The 13,147-nt window shown below is 33.5% G+C and overlaps 1 protein-coding gene across 1 annotated transcript; it reads left to right on the forward strand.

Moving 5' to 3' along the window:
* The first annotated feature begins 321 nt into the window (after nucleotides 1-321).
* LOC145726161 (uncharacterized) lies at nucleotides 322-12,738 on the forward strand. Its single transcript, XM_081975128.1, has 10 exons — nucleotides 322-506; nucleotides 560-5,593; nucleotides 5,705-5,911; nucleotides 7,467-7,806; nucleotides 7,968-8,165; nucleotides 9,351-9,491; nucleotides 9,550-9,736; nucleotides 10,140-10,305; nucleotides 10,374-10,890; nucleotides 11,583-12,738. Exons 2-10 carry the CDS (start codon nucleotides 5,526-5,528, stop codon nucleotides 11,655-11,657), a joined length of 1,899 nt encoding a protein of 632 aa, XP_081831254.1. The 5' UTR covers nucleotides 322-506; nucleotides 560-5,525; the 3' UTR covers nucleotides 11,658-12,738.
* The last annotated feature ends 409 nt before the right edge of the window (nucleotides 12,739-13,147 follow it).

Here is a 13,147-nt window from a genome sequence, read left to right on the forward strand (position 1 = left end):
CACCTGTATTGTCACAATCTGAACCAAACTTCATTTAAGCTAGGCTTAAGTACGACGTTGCAAATAGGGATTATTTTATATTTTATTAGTATAATGATAATGGCGTTTTTGATTCGCATGTTTAGTGCAAAGCTGGTGTTTACTGTTTCAATTAATTTTTCATTTTAATAGAGCAGGATACATTAGTTTTGCACTAAACTTGCCAATCGAAAACGCCATAAGAATGGTGAGAGGTGGAGGGTGGAGGTGAGACATATGACAGCATGACAGCAATATGCATATGACATATGACATATGACATATGACATATGATGCATAATTGCATATATATTATGTACAGAACTACAACACCACGCCTTACCTACAAACAATACAAACTCTCTATTTGGTTGTTTTGTTATTACTGTTATTTGTTTAATCCTTAAATTTATTTGTGTAAAAAATGTGTCCATATCTGACTTTTTGTGATGTTTCAGTGGCCTTAAATCTTGAAACCCTATACCTAGGTAAAGTAAAATGTAGTTAGTGTATATGATGTAAATAATTAATTTTATTATAGGGTAGTGAGTGAACTGGAGGACTGGTTTTACTCTGGGTCTGATCTTGGAAAAAGGGAATGAGAAATATTTGATGCTCAATTTCAGTAATAAAAAACAGTCTGGAGTCTGGATTTGCATATTAACTATTTTCTGTAATAGCACTGTGGGTCAGATTAGTATTTATTTGTAGTTCATTATTGGTATGTAATGTATTGTGGTTTTAGCTTTTGGGCAATTTTGGATCATTTCATTTAATTTATTATGTGTTATATGTAGTTTATACTGTCATGCCAGTTACAGTTACATTATTAACATCAGTAGGTAATTAGTAACTACCTCAGTAATTACCATATTAATATATGTATGATTTAGATATTTTTACTCTGAACTTTATTGCAAAATAGGGTTTACAGTATAAATATTGATAATAATATTTACACATCAGATATTAATTATACCCGGGTTCTGGGTTTACCCAACTTCACAGTCCTAATCATAAACTTAATTTTTGTCAATAACAACACTTGTAATTAAAGTAGTCCAGGTTACTTGTTTACTATGGGTTGATATGGACAAAAATTAAGTTTATGATCAGGACTATGGAGTTGAGTAAAGTCTGTCTAAGATGCTAATTTATGTTCTGTTATATTACTGTCCTGGTGCTGGAAGGTAGCAGCTATGTCATTATTTAGGGTGTGGGATGGTTGAATTTAAAGAGTAAAATAGGTTTTTAGGTTTGTAGTATGCCTGTTTTTTCCAACACATGCTACATGGAGCCTATATAAGGACAGTTTAGGCCAAGTTGTGTTTTGACTTCAATTTTTCATCTGGTGTGTCACATTTAAATCTCAAATAATTAAATCAGTCCCTAAAACCAACTTAACCTATGTCAAGAAAATAGTCATTAGTTTCACTTTATTTGCAATAGATTAATGCCTATCTTCAAACAAAGCCGCAAATCTATGTAAAACATTCATATTTGTTTATGATAAAATGCTGCTTTTTCTTAGGGATTTTAAAATAAACAAACAAAATAAGGTTCTTATGCTGGATAAATCTGCCAACTTTGCCCAAACTATTCATTACGTTTTGTTATTTATTTTATGGTAGTTTGTAGAAATATAATAATATAACACATAATATGTACATATGAGTGTAGTAATAATACGTTTTTTGAATGAATAAAAGTATACAGGGTGTCCGGAAAATACGTGTACAACGTTTGACGACAGACTCCTGACGTCAAAATATGTCGATCTATCCAAAATTGTCTCGTTTAGCCGGTAGAGGGCGTCAAAAATTTGTAAAAATATTGGGTACAATTTCATTTCTTAAAGAGTATTGATAAGTGTATTCAGCAAGATGGCGGTCATTTTACACATTTGCTTAAGTAATGTTTTTGGTTTACTTAGTTTCTTACAATAAATAATTTCAACTTTATTATACCTACTTTGATGTATGCAGGTAATTGTAAATTTTTTTTTTCTGGCGAAACAGCTCATCCACCGGGAAATATTAAAGAGGTAAAATAGCTTCAAAATACTTCCGGTCACTCGACAAAAATATCTGGGTTGTCATAACGCCGTTCATATAAAAAATGAGGAGAAATGTTGACGTATTATATCACTTTTATAACACTTCCACTTATTTACAGCCGGTGACTATACTACTAGAAAACGTCATTTTATAGTATTAGTCTACATACTAAAATTCATTAAAATCCATTAGCAGGTTTTCACGTAATTTAGTAAAAAACCAATATTTTTACAAATTTTTGACGCCCTCTACCGGCTAAACGAGACAATTTTGGATATAACTAAGTCGGCTTAGATCGACATATTTTGACGTCAGGAGTCTGTCGTCAAACGTTGTACACGTATTTTCCGGACACCCTGTATATTTTATAATCATTATGTGTATATTTGATATAAGCAGATAACAAACAAGTATTGTTAAAAAATTTTCAAGTCACATTTTTTATGACATCTCTTGCTGGGGCATTACACTAGTCATCTTATGGCGTTTTCGATTGGCATGTTTAGTGCAAAACTCATGCATTGCCATACTATTTCAATGACGTTAGATAGAGCAGGATACAGATACATGAGATTTTGCACTAAACTTGCCAATTGAAAACGCCATTAATGTTGAATTGCAGATTTACACACCAAATATCTAAGTGGGTGACGGTGACCAAGTAGCATTTTGCATCCAACCATTATGATATACAGGGTGACCAAGATATCGATGCATTGCATGGGGATCTCCGAAACCGTCGGTTAAATTAGAAAAAAGTTGCGCAATCAGGGGGCCATATACATAGCACTTTCGAAAATCAAGTATTTCTTTTCATTTTTGAGATATTTAGAAAGAAGTGATTTTGCCAATTTTCGAAGTTATTTCAAATCATATCAAAAAACAACAAAATCTTTCTCATGGCACCTTTTTGAGGTCTACAAGAAGGTGTCTATGGAAATTTATTACAACGTTTCGTTTCTTTCAAACCATCATCAATTTTTGTATTTCATATGGACTGAAAAAAAGTACATACAGTATTAGATAGCCCTTTTAATAGCGAATCCTATATGGCCCCCTAATTGCGCAACTTTTTTCTAATTTAATCGACTTTTTATTTTTCTGGAGTGACTTATTTGCCATAACACAAGCCGGATCATACATAATTTTATCTACTACTAGCACGGTAATGATCCATTACATAGCTTCCTTTGAGTTACATAATGATCGATTTTACTACACTAGTGCGATAATAATTGATTTTATCGCACTAGTGCGGTTAAGCACCCTAAAGCAAGTTATAGTTAAAAAATTGCTAATTTTTGTGTTAATCGTAGATAAAATATTGTACATTACTCGTGTGGTATGGCAAATTTATGGACTCGTGTGATCACCACAACTCGATCTGCGATCTCGTCGTGGCAATCCTTCCCACTCGTGACTATAAAAATGCTCATACCACACTAGTAATGTAAATAACTATTATCCGACACCTCCACAACTTCGTTAAAAACGCATTTTTTTTTGATATTTTTAGCGTTTTTGTTCAGCTTATAGTGGCAGTGAGTTATGAATCAAAATCAATTCAGCTTATGGTGGCAGTGAGTTATGAATTATAAGTCACTAGTGAGTTATGAGCTATATAATTCAATTAAAATGAGCATAGTTATGCTGCTATAATGATGAGATCTTGGATGAAAAAATATTTATGTACCTTAGTTTTTTTTACAGATAAAGTTTTTTCATATATTTTTAAAAAATATAATTGTAGCGCTAGTTAATGGCCAGAAATTGATTGAAAAATGGTCTGAAACTAAAGTCATTCCACTGTAGATCACAGTGAACATATTATATTGGAGGTAAAAGAAAGCAATTCAAAAAGAAATTATCCGTTTGATCTATGTACAGATTGAGACTTATTAGGCAATGGACATTTTAATAGGGTATAGTGAAGTGAATCTCAGGTACTTTATAAGTACTCATTATAATGGTATACTCCTGTATTTGTAGTTACTTACTTCTTATTATACCTATAGCTACGTACTTTTACTGTACTTTTAAGAGAATGCCAAAAAAATTGACTGTCCAATAAGAGCTATAGTGCCAGATAAGTAGATGCAAATAGCCAATAGTGGGTGGGTATAGGTAAGTATTGCAATTTTTAAATAAAAAATAAATAACAAAATTTATAAACTAAAAAAAAATAATAAAAGAAAAATGTTTTTTAAGATAATTTTAAGTTGTAATAATTTTATTTGTAATAGCCAATTTGGACTAGAATGCTAAGGTGTGGTATCCCATCAAATTGATATGTTTTCTTGATGGGTTCAATGTTAGGCATTTACTATACTTGCCTTTATATGCCAAAGACAATAAATGCCTAGTTTAGATTCACGTAATATTATTTTGTCCAGCTCTACATTGATAATTTAACAAAACAAAAAAATTACAATACTGCAAATTTGTATTGTCAATTGATTTCTATACAAAACATGTAGAATACCTATATCATAATTTCTAACGAGTTAGCAAATCAGGAACTCTCTTAAATACAGTTTAATCCTTTTGGGTTATAATTTTTAATTTAGAGCTACACAAAGTGTAAATGCTTTGGCAAATAACAAAATGATACTCTCTTGAATTTCAGGTCGTAATATGACTTGCCTTGTCAAATAACATCTATACTTACTTACCTAAATCTAAACTAGGCATGCATTAAGTTATTGTTAAATAATTTAAATAATGGCAGGTATGGGCAAATAGTAAATACCTATAGATAAATAGCAATAATTAATCTTGAATTGTTTTGCTATTTGCCATGGCACTTAGTAAAAATGATCAAAAACTTCTATGATCAATGTTTTTTGTTTATACCTTGAGTATTTTGGTATTTTCAAGTTTATGGAGCTACTGCAAATCATGTAAAGGACATTTGTGTCAATAATTGTAAGTGTCGTAATTTAAAAACTAAAATTTTCTAATTTCTTCCATTTCATTTTGAAGCTCCCGCTTTCTATATTCCTATGAAATTTAATTTGTCAACTGTCAATCAACACATCCACCGGTAAATACAAATCTACCACTCGCCATCCCCAAAACCTTTGTTTTTCTTTGTGCAGTGTTCTGTTCATCCTTTTCTTATCTTAACATTGTTATGGAAATAAAATGCACTCTTCTATAAGAGAACATTACAAAATGAAACCATTTCTTAGAAAACCGTTAAAAATTTTCATATAAATTGGGCGTTTTTGATACATTCTTTCTTTCTGGTCTTGAGCGTTTAACGATTGAGTCAGAAATTTTACATGCGACTTTTCATTTTGTGATTGCAATTTGATCCTACATTTACCATTCGAGCGATATTCCTAAATAGATTTCCAAAGCGATATTACTGTTTACTAATCCTGTTGTTGTTTTAGTGTTTTGATTTTTTTAAATAGGTATATAGCAGCGAACATCAGGACACTCATCATGGATGAGGGAGTAGTATTCCACGACGGATTTTCCTACAAAACTCGTCGCAGAACAGTTACCACCAGGTAAAAATGTATTTATTTGCATAAAACAACTCGCCATATCATAACACTTAGCTCCTGGACGGCTGACCATATCACTATATCTTATTGAGTCTTATTATTGTCTATTTATAGGTATCTTGTTTGCACGAAGGACAGAAGGTTGGGGTGCAGGGCTTCTGGAAAAGTGTCAAATGGTGAGGTGACGGTTATGAATGCACACCACAATCATCCGAGGGAGGCAAGGTACCAAGAAGCTGAAGCATTCAGGGCACAGCTACGGGAAGCTTCTGTCACCCAGCGAGGCACTCTCAAATTTATTTACGACCGTGTAGCTACAAGGTAAGATAATTCTATATCTATTAAGAAAATAGCAAAGTCTGTATTCAGGGTGTTTATTCACGTTTTAATATGCAAGCTTAAATCGCGTATTCTACGTCTAAAAATAACTATAGTTTGCTATATAAACCAAATTTCAAAAATGCTTCATTAAAGAAATACAGGGTGTTCTTTAAAGTTTTGTTTTTTTAAGTTTTACTTCTTCAAACTTTTTTCTGTATTGCGTCAGTAATCTTTTTTTTATAAATTTAAAATCCTTATTGAATGCTTTATTTTTGGAATATAGTTTAGGTACATAGCAAACTAGAGTTATTTTTTAGACATAGTATTTAAGTTTGCCTACTACTCCTTTTTTGGGCTTCACTATTTGTAATTGAAAATACTTAAGTAGCCATTTGAGGTAATTTAAAAAGTTGAATCCAAAAATATTCCTAACCTCAAAATAAAAGGGCTACAGCTAATAATTTCTTTTTTCTAATGGATCACTGGGTATATTGAAACATTTTCGGAATGTTCTCAAAATTCTGCTAATATTTTCTAGAAAAAAATTTGGTTTTTAAATAGTTTTTCGAAATATTGGCTATTAGAAAATTTTTATTTTGTCTTGTGACAAACTTTGTTTACCTATATACAGTGCCATCATTTCAAAACTTCCCACCCTCACTACTTTTTTCAGCAAACAAAATTAGTTGTGACCAAACAATATGTCAACTTAGATATCGAGGGGGAAGTTTAAAACTATAGTGGGCTTTGTATTTTAGATTTCGTCCCCTTGCCCTTAGGTGCCCTCACTTAAAATTTTTAAATGGCATCCCTAGCTTGTAGCACATTATTTTAAAGGTCTTAAAAACCCGATACAATTTTTACTAAAACACAAAATCAACAAAGTTTTGTTAGTTTTTTTAATTTTGATTTTCAAATTTGTTAAAAAGTCATGAATCGGGATTATGAAGACCTTTAAAATAATGTGCTACAAGCTATAGAAGTGCCATTTAAAAATTTCAAGTGGGGGCAAGGGGACAAATCCTAAAAATAAAATGCACACTGACTTTAACTATCCCCCTCGATATCTAAATTGAGGCCTTTTTGGTAAAAACTAATTTTCTTTGCTGAAAAACTTGGTGGGGGTGGGAAGTTTTGAAATGATGGCACTGTATGTAGTTAGAATGCAGGTAACAGGTAAAATCTACAGATAAGCTAATTGAGCTATAGTTGATGTTACTTGAGTGTCATTTAAAAAATGTTTTCTAAATGTCATTTTATTAAGGCCATGATTAGGAAACTGTCCTCCCATTTAACCAAATCTGTATCTCTAACCTTTTTCAAGATCTCCATAGGAGCCCTCCTTATCCTAGACACACTGCTAAAGTAAACTCCTGCTCACAAAAGGATAATTTTTCCTTGAGGTTTGGAAGCAAAAAATACATAAATTATTTGATATTTATAGAAAAGCGAAATTCAGTTCTGTTTTTTTTCAAATGGATCAACAAAAAGATCAACATTTGAGCTCAATAATAGCAACAATATTATTGTTCATGTCCCAACTCAATTATTTCAGACACCCAGAAGGTGCTTTACATGTACCTTACAATTCTGTAAGGTCATCCATGTGGCGGTGGAAGCAAGCAACAACTCCAAATGTGCCCACAACATTACCAGAGCTGGCTGAAATACTGCAGACAGGTGAGTGGCCTAGATATGACAGCTGTACTAATGGCCCTTTCTTTTCAGGGACAACTGCGGCTGGTGCTCATAGGGCTGTCGTTTTTGCAAATGAAGATTTCATTCGCAACTTCGGCGACTCTATGTACAACTTCATGGACGGGACGTTTAAAGCAGTACCACGACAACCTGCTTTTGCTCAAATATTCACCATTTTTGCAACATGTATGGACCATGTAAGTGTTTCCAAAAATGTATTTCCTAATTTTTTAACTCCCCCAATAATCATTTTATGCAGCTGTCACCCTTTATACTTTTGCTAATATGAAGTGCTTTTTAAAAGTGTGGAATCTCAGATGCTATACAAAATAATATACTATTATTTTCTTTAAAATAGGCATTTCCTGTCATACACATTTTCATGGAAAGGAGGACCAAAGCATTATACGACGCAGTTTTTTTGTATATTCGCCAGGCATTTCCCTCTCTCCTCAACAGAACAATCATAACAGATTATGAAGCTGCGCTTGTAGAATCCCTGCGAGAAAACTATCCACAAGCGTCATTAAGAGGGTGCTTCTTCCATTATTGTCAGGTTAGTTGGTGTAAAAAAATGATATTTTGCTTTGGATTATAAAGGGTTTTGCATTTTTTTCTTTTTAAAATATGATTTGGCTTATTTTGTCCTTAAAACAATAATCATCCATATTTAATTTTTAATTCTATTCATAGAACACATTAATGTAATATTTCCTACATGTGAAATATACAGGGTGATTCACGCTGATGGTAGATATATTAGAAGTATCTAGAGAACGACTAAATACCTATATTTTCGTTGAAATTTGAAGTCTAGCCTAGGTTGGGTCCAAACTCTCTATCTAAAATATTTTGGACTTTGCAGTGTTGCCGCAAAAATATTGAGCTGTTGTTCTCTAGATACTTCTAATATGCCATCACCGTGAATCACCCTGTATAAGTAGATAATCTAAATACAGTGCGTTTTTTTTAACGCGCAACATAGGATTTTACGTGTTAAATTTTTAAGCCCATGTTAGACCATGTTATTTTGGAACTGCAGGTCTAAAACTTGACGGGTGTGTCTTTAGTACCCTGAAGCTTAAGTAAGTTTACCAATTTGGTCTAAAAAGTGATTAAAAACTGGCAAAAAATCATTTTTTTGTCGAAAAGATTTTATCGTTTTATACTCCCTGTATGCATTGTTCTTTTTTGTTTTTGATATCGACAGGGCAGGTAGCAGGTAGAGTGACATATTTTGACTGCATCATGGCCCGACATCTTTTGAACGTCAAAAGGGCATTTTATGATTGTTTGGAATACTGTTTGGCTTCAAACGGAGGTCACTTTGAACAATTCACTTATAAAAATACTTCTTTTGTTCTTAACTTTCTTGATATAAAGTTAATGATCACCCTGTTTTACTTTCTACGCCAAATTTTACCTGCTACCTGCCGTGCCAGTATCAAAAACAACAAGCACCTATCATACATACAGGGAGTATGGAAAGATAAAATCTTTTCGAAAAAAGGTGATTTTTTGCAAGTTTATAATCACTTTTTAGGCCCAATTGGTAAACTTGCTAAAGCTTCAGGGTACGAAACAGCCACCCGTCAAGTTTTATACTTGTAGTTCTAAAATAACATGGTCTGACATGTGCTTAAAAATTTAACACGTAAAATCCTATGTTGCGTGTTAAAAAAAACGCACTGTATGCAATCATTTGACTATCAAAAATCAGATGAGGTTATTTCTTAAACAGGCTGTGATGCGGAAAGCGAGGACCTTAGGAGTAATGAGAGCCGTCGAAGAAAATCCCCACGGAAAGGCTTTACTTCGAAAATACTACGCCTTAGCGCTTTTTCCTGCGGACAGGATGGAAGAAGCTTTTGAATTTTTACAGGTATGCATAAAAAATTGTACTTTTTTATTCAAGAAGACTCTATTTCTATTATTTTTAGGATGAACAACTGCGTGAGGCTTTTCAAGATCTACGAAATTATATAAGACGGCAATGGATGGACCGAGTTACACCACACCATTTCAGCGTGTTTCGGGAGCGCCACAGAACCAATAATGTCATGGAAGCCTACCACAGAAGACTGAATGGAAGACTAGTTAGACATCCGGGTATTTGGGATTTGATGGGTAAGAGCATTTTGGTTTTAATTATTTTTTTAAGCAGGGTTCCAAAAAATATGCTATATTTATTGGTTTGGTTTTAAGTTGAAACTGAACGAAAGGTGGGCATGTACTTAAAATTTACTTGAAGCTAATATTAATTATCATGGTAGAATTTTTGCTGTTTTTTACGGTATCTCTGGAATAGAGATGCCCTGATTGTAGAACCGCGGAGATAAATATTGATGTGGGTTTGTGTTTCCTCTGGTTAAGCCATCGGTATGTCAAATTGCTAAGTGAAAATTTAAATTTACCCACTTACCTAACAAATTTGACCGTCTGTGCTTACTTACTACAATTATTCTGTAAATTTATCATTAGTCTTTAGAACCTCTGCTAGCACTTTTTCCAAATCTTAATTTTATTTTAGAAACGCTTATCGACATTCAAAATATTGCGATACTGGAACTGCAACAACTGGAACAGCAGGGAAGAGTCTTTCGGGTAGCTAAGCGAAACGAGGTATTTGACAGGCGATTGACACAGGCATGGGACAAGTTGGCCGATGGTAGATTTAATTTACAAGACTTCTTCAGGTTTGTTGTGTGCTGATCTTCCTGTTCCTGTTTCCAACGATAACTTTAATCCCTTTTTGTTCTTGTAGGCAAGCTGTTCATTTCATGGAGAACTTCGATGTCCAACTACAAGAATGGAACCAAGACGTACCACCTGAAGAAGAAGAAGAATTTCCCATAAACTTCCCAAATCTTTTTGATCCTCCTCTGTTCCCCAACAACACATCCCAAACCCTCCTTTACCACCACTTCCATCTCGTTCACCCTCTCCTCTTCCTGACTTTAATATTTCCAATCCAGTTCGTCCAACCCTCCCTCTTAATCTCCCCAGTCCACCGCGTTCACCCTCTCCTCTTCCTGATTTTAACATTTCCAATCCAGGCCGTCCAACCCTCCCTCTTAATCTTCCCAATCCACCTCATTCACATTCTTCTTTCTTTCCACCCCCCTTGCCGTCACCCGAATTTAACTTTCCTATTTGGAACCTCCCAAGTCCTCCTCTCCCTCCCCGTACTCCACCATCTCCAGAGGTACCAGGACAAGGCCAAGGTTTGGACGAAGACGGGAGCGAAAATGAACCCTTTTTTTTTAATATTGAAGAAAACCGTAAGTATAACTTGAAATGTATATATTATAATTGTAGAGTAAACAATAATATTGTCACGAATGGAAAATCCATTGATTGAAAAGATGGACTGATTAACTTAAAAAACATCGAGGATTGCGAAATGTTAAGCGCACGAGGCAAGGTCGCATCACGATGCAACCGAATGTGTCATGCACCGAGTGCACCGTATCGGTGATGAATCACCACCACCTGCTTTGCAGAAATATGAAAAACAAGCGACAATAACAAACTGCGTCAGCCGATCAATCGGGTATAAAATACGCCGATTTTAGCAGTGTTGGATAAGTGTGAACCGATCAACGGTAGTGTGACCAGCTGACCCGAGAAGTCGTAATGTCGACTCTCCTCGGGAAAAGATTAAGTTAATTAGTCAGTTCTCCAAAATTGTTTAAACGCAAAGTGACCAAGCCATTGCCCGGAAAAGCTAAGCCCTTAGCTATGATTATGTAAGTACAATTGTTAATTGTCAACCTTTTTGTATATTTTACAACCGTATTGTGCATCCATTTGTGTATTCCGTATTTAATAGATTTAAGTGTTATACAAGGAAAACTCAGTGTTTAATTCCATCCCTAAAACTGAGATCCCGGCGCGACGTTTATCGTCGCGAGTCAGTTTAATTGGTGAACCCAGAAGGGCTCATAAATTAAACGTGACAATATTTGTAAAGCATGGGAACCTGATCGTCCCACAACACAACACCAGGAAGAGACCAGTTTTCTCCTGTTATGCAAAGTCTGTTTGATAAACATCGTGCAGTACGTGTTGCATTGTCGGCACGCGTTTTGTGGGAGCTGCACTTCAAGAGTTTTTAATGAAGCAGCTGCGCGATGTCCAGTGTGTCGGATAGTAATAAATAAATCACTAAGGCCACTAGCTCTTTTTTTTGTAAATCACAATGTAGTTTAATGTAATATGTTATTGTTTTATGTTAATTTGTATATTTTTATTTGTATATTTTTATTGTTAAGATTACCATAATGGAACGTAAATTGATCTTAATATTTGCAAAGCATTGCATTAGCAAATTTGATTTTTGACCGTCTTATTTTTGCAAAATACATGTGGTATATAAAAAATATTGTCAGTATTCCGTAGCTGTAATACTTTGCAAATGTAAAGAACTGAGAAATTAGTTTTATGTATATTGTATATATGAACTTATACTTTATGCTTATAATTATATACCATTTATATAAGTACATAACGCTCATTGTACTGTGAGGGATAGGGGTTGGGTGTTTAGATTTGAGGAAGTCAATACGGTTCATGTGTTGTATGAGCGGTATGACCTTACATTATATTATACTTTTTAAACAGAATAATTTGAATTTGTATTTATAGTGATTTTACATTGATGATAAGTTTGGTTTTATGTATTTTGAAGTGGATGTATATTTTTTAAAACAAAAGTCTTTAACCCATAACATCCATAGAAGTGTAAGGGATAGGGGTTGGCTAGTTGGATATTTTAAGGTTTCTATGGACGTTATGGGCCTTGCTATGGAATTTATAGTCTTTGTACTGGATAAAATATGGCGTTCTAGAGGTTGATATTGATGAGAATATTGTAATGTATTATATATATTGTAAGATATTGTATATTACTTCCTTATTACACCACATAAAAAGTTTGATAACTTATTACTATTACCATTTTATTTTGGTTTAGAAAGAAAATTTATATTAGGTTTTAAAATCGATGATATTACGAAATAACTATAAATTGGCATGTCTATAAATATAATACATTTGTCTACTTTATACTTGAATTAAAAATGCATGATTATTTATTGTTTGTTGTTTGTAATAAAATGTTGTAAGAATTATGATCAAAAAGTTTTTTTTTGCTCTTAAGTGATTCCCTCTCATAGCAAAAAAGGTAGATACTTTATTCTGTAAACAATTGTGGGTATAAAACTACTTAGTAAATACAGGGTGTCCCGCGAGGTAAGGGACAAAATTTTACTATGAGTTCTTTAGGTAAAGTCGAGTCGAAAATGTCCTATGAACATGGGTCCGCAAATGCTTCCTTACCAAGATATGATTTTTTTAATTTAATAGTGTTATTGTGCCAAAAACTACAATGATGCAGGAAAATAATTTTATTTAAGAAAAAAAAATTTATATTGCTGTGAAAATAATTGTTTACAATAATTGCTCAAAGTGTCCACCTTTACATTGTAAGCATAGTCTAGCTCTTTTAATGATGTAGCTGATAGCTGTCCCAATAAC

The sequence above is a fragment of the Ips typographus genome, linkage group LG3, assembly GCF_016097725.1.
Source record: "Ips typographus isolate SLU linkage group LG3, UJ_Ityp_2.0, whole genome shotgun sequence".
NCBI lineage: Eukaryota > Metazoa > Arthropoda > Insecta > Coleoptera > Curculionidae > Ips > Ips typographus.

What these genes read in the sequence shown, in the direction of transcription:
- LOC145726161 (XM_081975128.1), top strand. Translation starts at nt 5,526, where the DNA reads ATGGATGAGGGAGTAGTATTCCACGACGGATTTTCCTACAAAACTCGT. An exon ending in GGGTATTTGGGATTTGATGG is followed by an intron (nt 9,737 to 10,139) that starts GTAAGAGCATTT and finishes ATTTTATTTTAG; the next exon opens with AAACGCTTATCGACATTCAA. An exon ending in TTTTAATATTGAAGAAAACC is followed by an intron (nt 10,891 to 11,582) that starts GTAAGTATAACT and finishes ATATTTGTAAAG; the next exon opens with CATGGGAACCTGATCGTCCC.